The 19773-nt window shown below is 41.7% G+C and overlaps 1 protein-coding gene across 1 annotated transcript in view; it reads right to left on the reverse strand.

Moving 5' to 3' along the window:
• Positions 1-19773, reverse strand: part of PKP2 (plakophilin 2) — a 103771-nt gene that overhangs the window by 32478 nt on the left and 51520 nt on the right. Inside the window, exon 6 of the mRNA XM_066258091.1 lies at positions 17128-17305. Coding sequence (XP_066114188.1) covers positions 17128-17305 — 178 coding nt within the window. The remainder of the gene's footprint in view (positions 1-17127; positions 17306-19773) is intronic.

Consider the following 19773-nt stretch of genomic DNA (forward strand, 5'->3'; position numbering starts at 1 on the left):
TCTGAGCCAGTCCCCTTATTTTTTACACTTGGAAAAACAGAGCTCCAAAGAGTTTAAACTACTTTTCTTGGTGACAGTAAGTTAGCGGTAAAGTTGGGACAGGAGAGCTGCTCTTAATTCTGTGCCCTGGGTGGCTCCAGAGCAAAGTGCAGCTCATCTAACATTCATTCAGCCTGCCATTTGTTTAGCAAATACCATATGTCTCCAATTCCAAGACAATGTTATCATGTTTTAAAGCTTCCCTTTGAACTTTTCAACCTCTGGCTTGGAAACATGGCAGTGCTTTAAGATTGCTTTGACAATCAAAGGCCTGTCTTTCCCACTAGCTAAACCCCACTACATATCTCACAGATGGATGACTTAGCTTTGTTTAACTTCAGGGTGTTTATTTTGGGTGAGAACGGTCATTCAGTTTGGCAGTACTGACAGTTCACATGCACTAACTGTTGTCTTGTAGTCTGGCATTATCCAGACTCTACTTGCTTGAAATGGGACTTATCAGGGATTTCTGGCAGTTGATACCTTTGCTGACAGAAAGCGCAGAGAACCCACTGCTTCAGCGTTTGCTCCTGCATGTCAAAAATAGTTCCTACCTCACTCAGCCACCCAGAAATACAAATGATAAGAATATATTACTTTATAGCACTACGTCCATGAATAGAAGTCATTAGTCAGAAAGGTATTTGTTACTGTAGCAACCAATAATTATTAGAAAATAATAGATCCATCTTAAAGTATTTTTCAACGGCTCATACTTCATTTTGTGGGAACCAGAGAATTAACATGGCTAATCTTAGGCAGAACTGACCCTTTTATAATGTATCCCCTGAATCATGAGAAGTATTTACCCATAACTCTTTCCTATGTATAGCCCAATAGAGGTTTAATATGGAAAAATATCTGAGTAAATGTGTGTGTACCTTTTAGGAAACTAAAACTGTACACTATTGTATACCAAAGTTTTTTATTTGTTTATTTGTTTGTTTTGTGTGGCAGAGACAGAGAGAGTCAGAGAGAGGGACAGATAGGGACAGACAGACAGGAAGGGAGAGAGATGAGAAACATCAATTCTTCGTTGCAGTTCTTTAGTTGTTCATTGATTGATTTCTCATATGTGCCTTGAACGTGGGGGCTACAGCAGACCAAGTGACCCCTTGCTCGAGCCAGCGACCTTGGGTCCAAGCTGGTGAGCCTTGCTCAAACCAGATGAGCCTGTGCTCAAGCTGGTGACCTCAGGATCTCGAACCTGGGTTCTCCGCATCCCAGTCAGACGCTCTAACTACTGCGCCACCACCTGGTCAGGCTATTGTAAACCAAAGTTTAAATGTAAAAACCAGGTCCTTAGACTGGGACTTGGAAGCTGTCCCCCTCTTCACATAAAGGCAGGATTATTTTGGAACTTTTAACCTCCACTGGGCTTGAGTAAGGGGAGACCAGCCTGATCTGTAACTTGTGTTTGAAGTTAAAATTTTTTCTGGTAATATCAATTGATTTGTAAGGGGTGGGAAAGACATAATCTGAACTCTGTACATCTCTGAATAAAAACTTCATGTACTTAGGAGGATTCAGGTGTTTTTTTCTGAAAGCAAATCAGTAAATCATGACTTTCCCCAGGACCACTCATACATTCCAAATGAGTGTCACAGTAAAAAGGCAGAAAGAAAATCATACTCTCTGGACCTTACTAAAATTAAAAGGAAGACGGGCACATCTTTAAGATTAGTGACAGTGTGACTAAACCTTCAATTCATATGGCACACAAAGAACAGACAATGTCAAATGATAAAAAGAGTTGCGGTTTGGTGTGTGTGCCTGTGCGCTAGACATTATCCTAGGTACTTTACAAATATCACAATCTGTGATTTTCACAAAATTCCTGAAATTAAGGTTCGCTAACATCTCATTCAGAATCTTGACCTGTGACTCTTGTTTACAATCAGAATGACTTGCTTCTAACAGGGTTTGTCCTGGCCCTTCCTTGTGTGCATGTGGCTACAGGCAGGTGCCCCCTCAAACAGCCAGTCTGCCCGCACTGAAAGTCCAAGCTCAGTGGTGGTCACCTGCCCCAGGAAACAATGTGCTGATAGGCAATGTTTAAAGTAAAAAGGTATAATTATTTCCAGGACATGAAAATGGCAGACAATAATAGGAATGGAGTGAATCTTTTCAAGATACTTTGCCAACAAAATAAGTAATTCTAAGAGGCAGAGATCTTTTTTTTTTTTTTAATGGAGCATTTCTACTTATAATAGGTATGGTTTCCTACCAACACACAATTTACGTGTTCATCATATGCAAGACCTGGTGCACATGGGACCAGTCTTAAAGTTCTACCAGCACACTGAGACAGTGATCATCTCAATGCTTTTTAAAAACTGTGGGTACGTCTTCCTCTTCCCTAATAGTTACAGGCTTCCTCATACTGTTATAAATTGTGCGTTTAAGGCCCCCAGTAGTACCAGTCAATTAAGTTCTTGGTCAGAGTCCATTCTAAGACCCAATAGGCACTTGATAAGACACCGGCAGATAAGAAGGCATCCTTCTTCCTCTCGTTATTTGAGATTTAGGTCTGTGCTTTTGTATAACTCTCAGCTGATACATATCAAACAGTTGGGCCTTGTCTGTGATTAACCCAGAGAAAGCAGGAGAGGCAGCCTGTGGTTGTATAGAACAAAAGGGGAGCCTCATTTGAACTGACAGAGCAATAGAAGTCTCTGCCCAAAGAAGGGCTTGTCTGTTATTCTGAAGTCAACATCAGATCCTGAGGGTATCCGCAAACATCAGCCAAAGTCAACTGTTATATCTGTAGACAGAAGGAACGCTGGAGGTAGAACAAAGCTCTACAACCTACACGTTTTGTTCCTCCCGGGACAAGGAACATTCACTGAACAAAGAGATGTTAGTATCTATTACACATCAAGAAACTAGAACGTGGAGGAGAAAATCTATCCTTGCAATCCTTTAGTTCTGCTTTCCCGAATTTTTGGATCTTCCAAAAGTATGCTGACGAGTCTATGCAGCCAGTAATCATCTGGTTGGTAGGCAACAGTCATTTCCCCTTGATTTAGCAAGCTGTTCAAGGTAGAGTGCCAAGTTCCACTTAAAATCAATTATAAACAGCAAATGAATTTCTAAAATATGCCCAGAAGCCACTGGAACTTGAGCAGCTGTTCTTGATACATCAAGTAGAAGTTTAGGATGCCAGACTAGGATTGATGGAGAGGCTCAAGACCTAGAGTAGAACAGTATACTGCTTTGATAGCCTGCACCTCCAAGGCAGGGCGGGTTTTAACCACAGGATAGCAAAAAAGTCTTCAGTGGTATTCAAATATCTCAACCTACCCACGGGTTTTTTTTATATATAATGATGAATTAAAAAAATATTTAATAGTAGTCTGACTGTGATGATAGTTTCTACGTTTTTTGTAAAAAAGACCACCTTAAATTGTAAGCTATATGCAGATTTTCTTTTTAAACATAAAGAAATTTTTTAAAATCTCTGACAAAGACATTTTTGGGAATTCCTTTTTCTTTTCAAGACTCAACTCATTAACTGATGAGGAAAGACAAGCAAATATAGTCTTCTTGATAAAATAAAAGTTATTCTTCTGTTTCCTGATTCTTCTTCTTCCATATTTTCCTTATTCATGTATTTTTAAAATAATTATCCCAGGTCTGGGCCCAAACTAGGCAGTCAATATTTATGGACCGATAAGTAATAACAAAGAGTTTCTTTGGCAAAGAGAAATGTCATGTTTTCTGGGAAGTACAACTTTTTAATCTGGGTCCACCTGCGAAAGCCATGAATAATAGGGTAGTGGAAAATTTAGTCTGAAGAGTGGGTACCTTTGCAAGCGAGGTGGTTGTAGCTGTGCTGCTTGACAATTCCAACGAGACACAAACTCTCAGAAACGTTGGGGTCAGAGAGCAGAGAAGGGTTAGCAGGTAAGCATGGCTACTTTGTTTTGTTTGATTATTTGATTTGTTTTCTTCACCAATTTAATTATTGTTAAGAGATTTCAAAATAATGAGCTAAAACCTTTGAGCAATCATTTTGTAAAATTATGATCTAATTTAGCCATTTAAATACCTCTTACACTTTTTAAATTTACTTAAAGTTTACAAAATAATTCATTAAAACATGTTTGTATGTCTAAAATAACCAATTTATAAAATGAGATTATGACTGACTGTGTAACATTACTAGAAATACTGCCAATTCCATTATTTATATTTATATATCAAATGTAAGGAGTTTAAATAATTAACCACGTAACAGGTTGAAGTTCATGATTCAATAATTGCCTTTATATTTCTAGAAAAGTCACTCTTCAGAGTGAACAATATGGATACTTCTATCAGGTTTACACTGTTTCAGCTAACATTCTTGTGGTTTTATGTTACATATTTTCTCAGAAGTAACTAACCATGATTAAATTTGAAAAAGAACAAACTTATAGACACAGACAGCAGCGTGGGAATTGCAGGGGGAAAGAGGGCTGGAGGGAAGTGGAGAAGGTTAAAAGGAGGATAGACAGTGCTGGAGGGACACTTGCTTTGGGATGAACACACAATACCATATACAGATGATGTAGTGTAGAACTGTGCTCCTGAAACCTGTACAATTTTACTAACCAAAGTCACCCCAATAAATTCAATAAAAAAATTTTAAATGATTAAAAAAAAATGTAGGCCCTGGCCGGTTGGCTCAGCGGTAGAGCGTCGGCCTGGCGTGCAGGGGACCCGGGTTTGGTTCCCGGCCAGGGCACATAGGAGAAGCGCCCATTTGCTTCTCCACCCCTCCCCCTCTCCTTCCTCTCTGTCTCTCTCTTCCCCTCCCACAGCCAAGGCTCCATTGGAGCAAAGATGGCCCGGGTGCTGGGATGGCTCCTTGGCCTCTGCCCCAGGTGCTAGAGTGGCTCTGGTCACGGCAGAGTGACGCCCTAGAGGGGCAGAGCATTGCCCCTAGTGGGCAGAGAGTCGCCCCTGGTGGGCGTGCCGGGTGGATCCCGGTCGGGTGCATGCGGGAGTCTGTCTGACTGTCTCTCCCCGTTTCCAGCATCAGAAAGAAGAAGAAGAAGAAAAAAAAAGAATGTAGATTCTGGATATTAAGCTTATATTCTTATAGAAAGAAAAACAGGTCTAGGCCAGTTGGCTCAGTGGATAGAGTGTCGGCCTGGTGTGTAGATGTCCTAGGTTCTATCCCCAGTCAGGTCACAGAGGAGAAGCAACCATCTGCTTCTCTCTCCCTCCCTCTCTTCTTCTTCTCTTCCTCTTTTCCTCCTGCAGCCAGTAGCTCAAATTAGTTTGAGCATCAGCCCCTAGCACTGAGGAGAGCTTGGTTGATTTGAGCATTGGCCCCAGATGGGGGCTGCTGGGTGGATTCCAGTTGGGGTACATGTAGGAGTCTGTCTCTCTATCTCCTCTCCTCTCACTTAATTAAAAAAATAGTTATTTGATATCAGGTGAATTAGACCCTCATTTAATTAATTATCTTCTTAATTATCTAAATAATAATCTGGGATAATGTATAGGTTAAAACCAAACAATTCCTTTTCTGTCATGAGTATTCAGAATAAGTGGTGAGTGAGCAAAGGTAAATAGAATGAAAATGGATAATTAAGGAAATGTAGAATCAGTAAAGTCTGAAGTCTGATATTCAGAGAAGCATAAAAAAGTGAAATTTTGCCTGACCAGGTGGTGGTGCAGTGGATAGAGCGTCGGACTGGGATGCAGAGGACCCAGGTTCGAGACCCTGAGGTTACCAGCTTGAGCGTGGGCTCATCTGGTTTGAACAAAAGCTCACCAGCTTGGACTCAAGGTCGCTGACTCAAGCAAGGGGTTACTTGCTCTGCTGAAGGCCCGCGGTCAAGGCACATATGAGAAAGCAATCAATGAACAACTAAGGTGTTGCAACTCGCAATGAAAAACTAATGATCGATGCTGCTCATCTCTCCGTTCCTGTCTGTCTGTCCCTGTCTCTCTGTCTCTGTAAAAAAAAAAAAAAAAAAGTGAAATTCTGTGTAACAATGATTTTTTTGCATGTGTGCTGTAGTTGATAGATAGACATTCTCTTTCCAGAGAATGGCTAGTATAGATATTCAAAACAACTTGCCACTAACCTCACGGCTAATTTAGAACAAGACTGATAGTTACAGCTTTTCTTTCTAAAGGTACAGTTTGCTTTAACCACTCCTCCTCCCAGCTAGATTTACTGATAGGTGACAATGGAAATTTCTTTTAAGACAGTTAAAAATTTTAGTACATATACCTATATTATACATTCACCAAAACACATTTACTACACCACAACACATGGGAGAAAGTGAAGGTTAAGTCAGTTATAGGAGAAATGCATTTTTGATTAACTTGCATAAAATAGGGTTAAGAAAAAGGAATATGCTTTATAATGTGCTATAGTAATGTTTGTCATTTTGTCCTATCATCCTAAACAAAGTGGCCAATTCTGGGGAGGTTTATACAGTGCAATGCAGAAACAGTAGTTAGTCACACTGTGGTGATAAGGTTAAGGCACAATTTTATGATCCTTTCTCAGTATGATCACATTGAAAAACGACAGAAATGAAGCAGTGATAGAATGGTGAGCTAAATATAGAGAGGAACATTCAAACACTCATTCTCTTATTTTTCTTTTTTAAATTGATTTTAGAGAGAGAGGAACATTGATTTGTTGTTCCACTTCGATTTGTTTGATCCAATTATTTTCGCATTCATTGGTTGATCCACTCATTCTCCAACAGCTCCTTCAAGGGGACTCTCCAGTCAACATTTTTTTCACAACCACCAGGCAACTTCAGTTAAGCAACTCAGTGCCTCCGCACCAGTCTTCTCATACCTCTTTTATCAAATGTAATGTGATTATCTCTTTCGGTGCCTCTATCTCCCACCAACCCTAGAGTTCCTCCAGGACAAAGATAGGTTCCATGCTCCTTTGAAATTTCAGAAACTTAAAAAGTGCTTTGGATATAACAGGCACTTAAGGAATAATGATAGGGTTGGATTAGAGCAAGAGGAAAAACAGACCAAGTGGTAAAATCCCAAGATGGCTGGACTGGTTGCCTTTCTCAAATATCTGTAATTGTGGAGGAGTCAGTGGCACTTAATTTCTTCAACTGAAGGAGGAGACCATATCACATGCTGCCTAGATGTATCTATATCTGGCTTGAAGTGCTTTTTGTCATAACTTTGAAGCTCACTGCTCTTTGAATAAGCATTTGTTGCCATTCTCTAGTTTGAAAGACCCTACCATTTCCCAGGGTGTGACACCTGTCCACTTTCCGTACATGCCAGCCCCCTAGAGGTACATTAATTCCTGCCCTCTCAGCTGTTTCCAAACCTCTTTTTTAAGAGAACAAAGACTTAGGGAAGAAGAGTGAAGAAAGAAAAGAAGGAAGGAAAGAAAAGGGAAGAAAGAAGCTATGAGAGCCTGACCTGTGGTGGCGCAGTGGATAAAGCGTCAACCTGGAAACGCTGAGGTTGCCAGTTCAAAACCCTGGGCTTGCCTGGTCAAGGCATATATGGGAGTTGATGCTTCCTGCTCCTTCCCCCTTCTCTCTCTCTCCCCCCTCTCTATAATGAATAAATAAAATCTTAAAAAAATAAAATAAATAAAATAAAAATAAAAACAAGTTTAAAAAAAAAAGAAGCTATGAGAATGATATGGAGGAATAAAGAAATAATAAATGTTTGGTAGAAATTTTGAACATACCTTTCATAACCATTGGTTTTATATATGTCACATCCAAAGGTTTTCCAAGTGTGAAAATCAGTGAGGTAGAAAACAGATTTGTTAGCCAGGTCACCCCGACTCCCAAGCACTCACCGGTCCGAAAGGAAAGCAGGGACGACAATGAGTGTGTAGGAGAGGCTGCATGCAGAGGAGGAGGCTGCTGCTTTCCGGTAATTTACAATTCTGTGACTGTCACTTAAGTTCTTTAGAATCTGAAATATCTGGAAGAGTATCTTACTGATTGCAGTAAGTTATTAAATTAGTTTAGCTCTTATACTTCTTGCTCTAATAAAAATAATTTTTAAAAATAAAGCATTTTAGGTTTTTTCCACTAAAAGAAAAAGGAAAATGCTCAAGTTTTAGAATCCCTTCCAAGAAAACAATTGTTTCTTCTTTGAAAAAAGATGTGTGTGGAGAAATATGCCTATAACCTAATAATTCACATTTTTTGTTAAAGTAATCATGTAATGGAAATTCAGTATCCACAGTTTGCTAGTAACTGTTTAACAACCAGCTTTCTCAGGCAGGGGAGCAGGAAGATCTCTGATTTGTAGTGCTTGCCAATTTCTGTGGTATAATTACTCCACCATGGCTGATTTCAAGCTATGAACATGATGTCATGCATGTGTAATTATGAAGAGATGTTGGCGACTGCTCTTGCTGGTTCTAGCACAAATCAGAGTATACCAATTCATTTTTCTCTCTGCTACCTTGGATTTTACTACTCATTATGCTAGTATAATATGGCTTAAGAAAAATGTTGAAATTTGCATGAACACATTGTTTTCCTTATTGTGAAATCTGTGTCCCCCTTCAGTGAGTAACTTCAGCCCTGAAAAGTATGTAATTCCAAAAGGACCTAAAGAAAGCATCAAGGCCCATGGGAAATGCTGCTGTAAGCAGGTGTCAGCCCTGTAAACAATGGCATACTTGACAAATATGGTGCACCAGTGCTAGCCCTTCTGAAGGATAAACGTGCATGTTCTGACATAGGAGCACAATCTCACTGTAGCAGCTTCAAGAGGGCAGAACCCAGGCACTGCCACAAGTTCATTAACAAAGCAAACAATTTCACCTAGAGACTAGCAGACTGACTCTGTACCATTGCTATATGCAGATCAGAGGAAATGATATATATATAGTTTTTCTCCAAAGTAGATTGAAAAAATTTAGTGACACTAACCTAAGTCCACCATAATGCCAAAAATACTACTCATGTTACTAATTTATTGTTGGCTCTACACCTGCTGGGGAAGAGAATACTTAAACCTGTAGGAATTAAGATTATCTGATAACACTTATGACCTTTTCATGCAGCTAATGTTCACTCTTCTTAGGACCATTCTACACCTGCCTCACAATCTTTTCAGAGTAGGCTGGGGTCATAAATAAGCACCTACTCAGCAGACACCTCTACTGTCACAGAAACTGAGTATCTGATTGCAGGTTCCCTACTGGTCTTTTCTTACATTCTGACTCCTAGTTCCTTGTGGCTTTTACGTGCATTGTGACAACCTCTACTCTGAAGTTGTCTCCAATGCCGTCTCCTCTCTTGGAAAGATCTCCAACTTCTTATGCTTCATCTTTTTTATCTTCTCTGTTTATATGAAATGCAGTACAGAGTTCTATGTGCACAGAACTTCTAAAACAAAAACACTGAAATGCAGATACAATGTCCATAATGAGACCTGGACATGACTGCAAGTGGCCTACTTGACCCTGTGAGGCTGCCCGACTGGGAAGGGGGGAGGCTTTATCCACATCCGCACAGTCTGTAGCCACATGACTAACCTTCATGTATCCAGTACCCTACCGAAGAGCTTTGGCTTTGGGAACAGGCTTCCTGGAGTAAATTCCAGCTAGTAAGTTGCGTGTGATGGGAAAATCACTTAACTTCCCCAAGCCCTAGTTTCTTCATCTATAAAAGGGAAAACATACTTTAAAATGGTGTCATTCTGATGGGAGTACATTCAGCAATTACAACTTCTGGAAAATGGGTGACCACTAGGGCACTGCATCACCTGATCCACACAAGTCTTTTATTCCTCATTCACAGGGGAGACTAGGGGAAGAAATTGTTCAACAATATCTTTCTCTTTAGATTTTTGCCTTCTCAATATACCTTTCCTGTCGTTATAATTATTCTTCTTCATCCAGAACATATAGTCCTATCCTCCCCACACTAGAACATAATGAACTCCTTTACATGACCTTCATAATGAACTCCTTTACATGACCTTCATAATGAACTCCTTTACATGACCTTCAGGGCCTCCAGAGTCGGCCTTGGCCTGTTTTCCAACTTCTGTTTCATTACTTTCCACCACAAATTATAGATACTCTAGCTAGACTTGATCATTCATCTAATGTTTCATGTATTTTCATTTGTGCTCTCACTCATTTATTCTTTTCATTTGTATACTTTATACTTGCTTACCCTAGGCTAGAAACTTTTCTAGGTGTTAGGAATTAAAGATTTTTAAAATGCATAGGCTTGTCTGCATTTGTCATGAAAGCCCAATGTGCAAAAGAAGAGGATGCAGAGATGAGATAAAAAAAAGAAAGAAAAAAAGCAAGTCCCAGGGGTGCTGAATTTCAGTCCCAGCTTTGGAGCCGTGGTTCCTGGTGTGCTTCCTTCACTTCCACAAGTGACTGTCAACAGCTCAGCCACATGAGTCAATGAATCCCAACTTGGCATCAGCAAGCTGAGTTGAGCTTCAGCCTTTTCAAATGAAAAAATCCTGACTGATGCCACATTAAGAACTCTGCTGTACATGGTAAGGTAATGGGTACTAGAGAGAAATTTAAAAACGCAAAATATTTTAAAATGGGTCAAATGTTGTAAAGGCTCAAAAGTGTATTAAAAAAGCAGTTCCAGCCTGACCACAGGAAACAGAGGGACAGCTGTCAAGGGGAAGGGGGATGAGGGGATAGGATCAGAGAAGGTGAAGGGGTTAGTGAAATTATATATACATAACACAGAGATACAGATAACAGGACAGCAGGTCCCAGAGGGAAGGGGGGTGGGAGTTGGGGGACAGAGGCTAAGGGGGGGGTAGGTAGGTACATGTGGGGGAGGGTGTTGTATTCAGAGGGACGCTTGAATTCATGTTAACACAATAAATTAAAACTAAAAAAAAAAAAAAAAAGGCAGTTCCAGCCTGAGGCAGTGGCGCAGTGGATAGAGTGTCAAACTGGGATGCTGAAGACCCAGGTTCAAAACTCTGAGGTTGCTGGCTTGAGCACGGGCTCACCAGCTTGAGCACGGAATCACTGGCTTGAGCACAGGGTCGCTGGCTTGCATAGACATGACCCCATAGTTGCTGGCTTGAGCCCAAGGTCACTGGCTTGAGAAAGGGGCCACTCGCTCTGCTGTAGCCACCCCCACTTCCCTACCCCAGTCAAGGCACGTATGAGAAAGCAATCAATGAACTAAAGTGCCACAACAAAGAATTGATGCTTCTTATCTCCCTTCCTGTCTGTCCATCCTTATCTGTTCCACTCTCTGTCTATCACACACACACACACACACACACACACACACACACACACACACACACAGCAATTTCAGTGGACTGTACAAAAGATGGATTCAAGGGAGACCATTAAGACGCCTCTTATGCTGTTCAAGAACTTAGTCCTTCGTCCTTAGAGAACTTCTGAGTATTGAAAATAGTCCGCCAGGGCCCAGCTCACCTGGCGCCTCTCCTCCAGTGTCTTTCTAATCTCACTCAGCTGGCATGAATGGTCCTTTGTTCGGCACTCCCGCAGCACTGCGCTCGGACCTCTGACGCCGGCAGTGCATCGGAATCACCCTGAGAGCTTCTGATTCAGTAGCTGCGCGGTGGGACCCAAGAATTCCAACAAGTTCTGGGTGATGCAGATTCTCCTGCTCTGGGGACCCTGCTGTGAGAACCACTGCTCTAACACATTTCACGGTAGCAGTATTCTAGATGGTCTGCTCCTCAGCATCCCCCGCCAAATGAAAAGTTCCTGAAGGACTTCCTAAATTAGCCTTGTAAAACTCTCAGAAGCTAACATTAGGTATTACACAAAATTGGCATCTGATATGCACTACTGTGTGATTAACTGTGGAAATAAGAGAACCATCTTAGTATAACAGAAACATCAGTTAACACCCAGATTCCCTCACAGACAACAAAACAAAACTCCCTCGAAAGATAAAAAATCAAAAGGCAGAATATATCCTGACTTCCTTGAAGTTGCCTAATTTTGATTACATCAGGGGTCCCCAAACTACGGCCCGCGGGCCGCATGCGGCCCCCTGAGGCCATTGATCCGGTCCCCGCTGCACTTCTGGAAGGGGCACCTCTTTCATTGGTGGTCAGTAAGGGGAGCATAGTTCCCAGTGAAATACTGGTCAGTTTGTTGACTTAAATTTACTTGTTCTTTACTTTAAATATTGTATTTGTTCCCGTTTTGCTTTTTTACTTTAAAATAAGATATGTGCAGTGTGCATAGGGATTTGTTCATAGTTTTTTTTTATAGTACGGCCCTCCAACGGTCTGAGGGACAGTGAACTGGCCCCCTGTGTAAAAAGTTTGGGGACCCCTGGATTACATCCTCTATCTGATTTCTTTTTATCCTTGGACATAAGGACAATAATAATTTCCCAATATGAGAAAACTTGATGTACGTGGACCCTAGAGAAGTTAAGACTAGCACTTCCCTTCCTCCTGCGTGTGTTTCTGTTTCTTCTTGATTTAGTTGGCATCTGATAGTCCAAGTGAAAAAACATTTGGCCCTGGCCGATTGGCTCAGCGGTAGAGCGTTGGCCTGGCGTGCGGGGGACCCGGGTTTGATTCCCGGCCAGGGCACATAGGAGAAGCGCCCATTTGCTTCTCCACCCCCCCCCCCCCTTCCTCTCTGTCTCTCTCTTCCCTTCCCGCAGCCAAGGCTCCATTGGAGCAAAGATGGCCCAAGCGCTGGGGATGGCTCCTTGGCCTCTGCCCCGGGCGCTGGAGTGGCTCTGGTCGCGGCAGAGCGACGCCCCGGAGGGGCAGAGCATCGCCCCTGGTGGGCGTGCCAGGTGGATCCCGGTCGGGTGCATGCGGGAGTCTGTCTGACTGTCTCTCCCCTTTTCCAGCTTCAGAAAAATACAAAAAAACAAAAAACAAAAAAACATTTCAAGCATTTTTCCTTCCAGTATTTAGAAATGCTGATCAAAATAACTTCTTTATAGCTGTTCTTATGGTAACTTTCTGTCCTGTTAGGCAGTATTGCCTGATAGCTATTTAAAAACACCTAGGGATATATTTAATCAGGAGGCAAAAGCTTAAGACACTGAATAAGACACACATAAATGGGAAGATATTCCACACTTGTGCCCTGGACAAGTGATACTGTTAAAAAGTCCATACTACCTAAAATAATCTATAGGTTCAGTGCAATCTATATCAAACTTCCAATGGCATTTTTCACAGAAATAAAAGAAAAAATTCTATATGGTAATTTGTATGGAACCACAAAAGACCCTGAATAGCCAAAGCAGTCTTGAGAAAGAAGAATAAAGATGGAGGCACCATGTTTCTTGATTTCAAACTATATAACAAAGCTATATTATTTAAAACAGTATGGTATTAAAAAACAGTATGGGTATTGACACAGATCAATGGAACAGAATAGAAAGTCTAGAAATAAACTCACCTATATGCAGTCAATTAATTCACAAGGATTCAAGAATATACAATGGGGAAAGGAAAGCCTCTTTAACGGATAGTGTTGGGAAAACTGGACAGCCACATGCAAAAGAGCAAAATGGGCCTGACCAGCTCATGGCACAGTGGCTAGAGTGTTGACCTGGGATGCTGAGAATCTAGGTTTGAAACCCCAAGGTTGCCAGCTTGAGTAAGGGCTCTTCCGTCTTGAGCACAGGCTTACCAGCTTGAGTGTGGGGTTGCTGGCTTGGGCATGGATCATACACATGACCCCATGGTTGCTGGCTTGAGCCCAAAGATCACTGGCATGAAGCCCAAGGTTGCTCGCTTGATCCCAAGGTCGCTGGCTTGAGCCCAAGGTCGCTGGCTTGAGCAAGGGGTCATTGGCTTGGCTGGAGCCCCCCGTCAAGGCACATATGTGACAGCAATCAATGAACAACTAAGGTGCCTCAATGAAGAATTGATACTTTTCATCTCTCTCCCTTCCTATCTGTCTCTCTCTCTCTTTTTTTTTTAAATGAACAAATGGGACCAATATTTGGCACATATAGAACAATTAATTCATAGTGAATTAAAGACTTGAAACCATAGAACTCCTAGAAAAAAATACAGGCAATAAGCTTTCTGACATTGGTCTTGGTAATGATATTTTGGATTTGACAGCAAAAGAAAAGGCAACAACAATAAAATACAAGGAAGACTACATCAAACTGAAAAGCTTCTGCACAGCAAAGGAAATCATTAATAAAATGAAGAGACAACCCACTGAATGGGAGAACAATTTGCAAATCATATATCTGATAAGGTGATAAGGGGTTAATATACAGAATATATAAAGAACTCATACAACTCAACAGTAAAAAATAATTAATTAAAAATTAGGCACAGCCTGATCAGGCAGTAGCATAGGGGATAGAACGTTGGCCTGGGACAGAGGACCCAGGTTTGAAACCCCAATGTCACCAGCTTGAGTACGGGCTCACCAGCTTGAGCACAGGGTCACTGGCTTGAGCATGAAATCATAGACATGCTGGCTTGGGCCCAAAGGTTGCTGGCTTGAGCAAGGGGTCACTGGCTCTGCTGTAGCCCCTGATCAAGGCACATATGAGAAAGCAATCAATGAACAAGTAAGGTGCCGCAACAAAGAATTAATGCTGCTGATCTTTCTTTCCTTTTCTGTCTGTCTGTCTCTCTCTCACTAAAAAAAAAATAGGCAGAGGATCTGAATAGACATTTTTCTAAAAAAGACATAGAGATGGCCAACAGGAAAAGATGCTCAACATCACTAATCATCAGAGAAATGCAAATCAAAAACCATGGTGAGCTATCAACTCACACCTTTTAGATTGGCTACCATCAAAATGTGAATAGGCAAGTGTTGTGAGTGTGTGGAGAAAAGGGAACCCTTGTGCACTGCTGGTGGAAATGTAAGTTGGTGCAGTAACTACAGAAAACAGTATAGAGGTTCCTCAGAAAATTAAAACAGAACTACCACATGATCCAGCAATTCCATTTCTGGGTATTTATCTAAAGAAACCAAAACCACTTACTCAAAAAGATATAAAAACCTCATGTTCATTACAGCATTATTCACAATAGCCAGTATATAGAAACAATCTAAGTGTCCATCGATAGAAGAACGGATAAAGGAAATGTGGTTCACAAACAATGGAATATTATTCAGCCATAAAAAAGAAGAAAACTCTGCCTTTTTTGGCAATATGGGTGGACCTTGAGGGCACCATGCTAACTAAATGAAGTAAGTCAAGCAGAGGAAGGCAAATATTGTACGATCTCACTTATATGTGGAGCTGAAGAAGAAACAAAAACCAAAACCCGAAATCACAGATCCAGAGAACAGACTGGTGGCTGCCAGAGATGGGAGAGGAGCTGGGGGGATGGGGCTGCTGGCAAAGCTGTTGAAGGGAATCAAAAGATGTAGATACAAACTTCTAGTTAGAAAATAAAGTAAGTCCTGGGGATGTAATGTATAGCATGGAGACTACAATTATAACTGTATTGCATGTTTGAGAGTTAAGAGAGTAAATCTTAAAAGTTCTCACCACAACAAAAAATAATCTATAACTATGTATGGCGATGGATGTTAACTAGACTTATTGTGGTGATCATTTCACAGTATGTAAAATAACGAATCATTATGTACCTGAAACTAATATAATGTATATCAATGTATATACCTCAAAGAAAAAAATTAAAATAATAAAAGCACCAGGTTCAAAATTATTTTTTTAACCATGTCATTAAATTAGATGTTTGTGGATTAAGAGTAACAGGAAGGCTGCTGTGAGGCCAGTAGCTGTGGCCGCCGTGGCCATGCAGGTGCAGGTGCCCATTGGATTCGGGCAGACGGTAAAGAAACAGTGAAGCCAAAAAATGGTGGGCCATTCCTTTATTCTAGCCTCGCAACAGCAGGTGAGTAAATACAGCAAGAAAAACACTTCCCTTTCACTCAGAGCTCACAAAGCTACTGACACGTCCGGGTTTTCCTAGAATCAAAGGCCCCCACCAGTCTCAGTCATCTTTGGTTCCCCTTCTCCTTCTCTCTGCACAAACTCTGCAAAAACATGACTTCCCCTTCTCCTTCATTCTTCTCTCCTTAACACTTTTTTTGGGGGAAAACTCTTCCTCCAGCAACATTAGCCTAACAGTGGTCCTTCCCAAGCAGGAAGGTAATTAGCAATTTCACAGATCACATACTTGGCTTGCTACTCAGTGCCATTTTCTTTTTTTTTTTTTGTGACAGAGACAAAGAGAGACAGAGAGAGGGACAGACAGACTGGAAGGGAGAGAGATGAGAAGCATCAATTCTTTGTTGTGGCACTTTAGTTTCTCAGTGATTGCTTTTTCATATGTGCCTTGACCAGGGGGCTACAGCAGACCGAGTAACCCCTTGCTCAAGCCAGAGACCTTGGGGTTAAAATGGTGAGCCTTGCTCAAAGCAGATGAGCCTGCACTCAAACTGGCAACTTCGGGGTTTCAAACCTGGGTCCTCCACATCCCAGTCCGACACTCTATCCACTGCGCCACTGCCTGGTGAGGCGGCCCAGCAGCCATTTTTAATAATAAAAGTGAGCAAACTCAAAAGATACAAATTTTACAAACTCATTTGCCCAACACCTGCCTTAAACCCTGTGAGACAATGAAGGCCTGTCTACACAGACTTCTAGGTGGTCAGATCAGCTTTCTGGTTTCTCTACTGGAACTGGCATCCTTTCTCTTAGGAGCTACTGTGTGGATAGCTTCGGAAATCAAACATATCTGGAAAAAATACTCTGTTGAGACTTAAACCTTAAAAATTGTCTCCACATCAGTGTTTTTCAACCACTGGTATGCGGGAGTCGGTGTGCCAAAAATTTCGTGCTGATCCATGAAAGAGTTAACAACCTCGATGTTGTATGAAGATTATGAGTCTTTAACCATTGGGTCTGTAATCTTCATACAACATCAGAGTGGTAAACTCTTTCACACACTGGCATGAAATTTCTGATGGACCAGCAATTAAAAACCACTGCTCTACATTGTGGTTCTAGTAGAGTGATCTTACAGTATCTCCAGGTAGTGGGCTAGAGTTTTAAACAGACATGGATGCAGTAATTAAGGTGCACAGAGAAAAAGTGTGTGTGTGTGTGTGTGTGTGTGTGTGCGTGCGCGCAGGGGGGGAATGAGGAGTGGCATTACCTTAGGCATCCTGTGACATTGTAGAATATATCAAAATCGAGCAAACCATTTGCTTTGGGGTAGTCTCCTTCTGGCCACCCCGAAAAGGGGATGATGATATTCTCAGTCAGGATAAGCAAGGCTTCTGTTATCATGAGATTCTTGAGTTTGTCACTAGAGGACAAATTCCACAGCAAACCTAGAATCAAAACAGTGCAGGGTTGGTTCAGAAGGACTGCTGAACAGATCAGAGGCCAGCACCCCTGGGGCTATGGCCTGTTATAAAAAAGTGTGGGGTCGGGGTGACAACCCCTTTCCCAATTGAAAAAATTTGTTTAGAGCTAATTAGATGACAATGCAAGCTGACCCTCTCTCCCGCTCTCTCTAAAAATCAATCAATAAATAATCTAAAAAAAAAGCCCAAACAAACCAAAAAGATAGATACATAGACAGAGAAGGGGGGGGGAGTGCTTACAATATAAAACTATGCAGTTTTAATTCATCAGGAATGTGAAAGCAAGCCAGAAATCCCTAGACATGCTGTTTCTCTTAAACCCCTACCTACAAAGCTGAGCTCATTGAGATAATAAATTCTGAGCTCATCAACAAGGAGGCTTGAAATGATCCTCTTCTTACTAAGCCTTCAACATTTTTAAAGGGTCATATTTATTCTCCCTTAGATGCATGGAAAGAATACCTTCCTCTGCCTCCTGCTCCCCACTTCCTGCAACTTCCACCTGACATTTGCCTCCTAATCATGGCAGAAGGCCCGCAGAAAGCCTCCCAACTACGCTGATGCCTGTCAACAGCAGGCTGAACAATGTCAGCAGTTACTACTTATTGACTCCAACCCAGTCAGAGATTTTTTGTCCTCCTGGAATCTAGGCTGGCAACCTCCTGTATTTCTTACATTATAGACTGGCAGTGAGGGAGAGACAAGAGTGTCTTCTCTACCTGCCAACGTGGATGGCCTCAGCATTGGTCTAAGTAAGGCTGGTGCCACATTTACTCATTTAACTTTCCCTTTCCTTTTGAACTCTCCCACTCCCCACCCCCATTAAAGAGAAAGGCCATCTGTTGGGCAAACAAATTTGTAACAAGTGTTTTTTTAGGTTTGCTCCTTGTATTGGGGCAGCAGCATGTGTGTATAGCTATGGAAGGATGTGGGTGCTTGCACTCAGGGCGGCAGATTGCAAATTGAGGACTGTCTGCCATTGTGGGGAGGGGCTATTGTTTGCTATGGGTCCCCCTCCTTGGGGGCTGCTTTGCTGGGAGAGCCTAGAGGGAGAGAGGGATTGCTGAGGGGCTTGGGAAGCGGTCTTCCCTGCCTGTTTGCTCATCCACCCATTATGAGACTTTGATAAACAGAATGGCCCACCATTTTCTGGCTCCACGGTTCTTTTACCATCTGCCTGAATCCAATGAGAATCTGCAGGGCCACAGCTGCGGCCACTGGCCTTATACCGTATCAACTCAGGAAAAAATGAAGAAATAGGACACTGTACTTTCCAGGGCATTTGTGAGACCAACTGCAGCTGGGTACTGAGAAATAACACAAAATGGTATATACATTTAGGGTTTGTTTTTCTTACACATATTTTGCTCAGATACTTCTGGTTCACTGCAAGGGCTCCACATCTATTGCTTGTGATTCCAGTGTCTCTCAGGAGGTATAAAGTTGCCTGGCCACCTTTCACTCCTCAGTAAAGTTCCTTGAACTCACTAACATCCAGAAAAGAAGAAAGAAAGTGGGACAGAAAGAGAAGCATTCTTCATTTCCTTCCTTATTCACTCGCCTGTTGTCCTGTCAATAACTCCTGCTTGATAAATTCACCACTTTGTCTGCACGAAGGAGAGGTATACAGAACAGTCTCCTTTATGTAAAACGCAAGCATGGCCATCTTGGCAGAATTACCTGGTGATATCATCTCCCCCTAACTTTAATGACTGAAATAATACTCTGTATATATAGTTAACGCTTGGTAATTATTCAAGCATACTTGTACTTGGCCCGTCAGTTAGAATACGCTAAGCCTGATGCAGTCTTTTGTGTTTACACAGTTTACTTTGGCTGTACAGGTAACTAATTTCTAAAACAACAAACTAATTTCCACTGCAGCCTGCACTTAGCTTCCTTTAGACATAGCAACTCTGGCTCTGGCATCTTGTAAGGGCTAGAATTCTGGCTAAGGAGGAGGTCTTTTCCTGATCAAACTAGCATTGGGGGTTAGTCATCAGCAGTGTTGTGTGGTGTGGTGTGCCCCCCCCACCCCCCCCCCCCGCCACAGGTTTTGCAAGTCAATGACTTCATTCCTCCCACTTCCTCTAAAGAGGCTCCAGAAGGGAGAAAGAAAGGATTAAACTCCAAAGGTGGTTGGAAACAATGAAAGGCACGTCTGAAGTTGAGTTTTGGTTACTAAGATACAAAATAAAGTTAAAAAGAAATGAGAGAAAAAGGAAAAAAGCGTCCTGTACTAAATAAACAAATTAAGAGTCTCTGCTTACGGTGATGATGATGGCATGAGACTTGAGTTGGGGTGGTGAACACACAATACCGTGTACAGATGATGTGTTGTAGAATTGTACATCTGAAATCTCTTTGATTGAATTAACTAATGTGACTCCAATAAATTAAGAAATAAGTCTCTGCCTGCCAGAGAGAGGCAT

Source organism: Saccopteryx bilineata, chromosome 2 (genome assembly GCF_036850765.1).
Source record: "Saccopteryx bilineata isolate mSacBil1 chromosome 2, mSacBil1_pri_phased_curated, whole genome shotgun sequence".
Classification (NCBI taxonomy): domain Eukaryota; kingdom Metazoa; phylum Chordata; class Mammalia; order Chiroptera; family Emballonuridae; genus Saccopteryx; species Saccopteryx bilineata.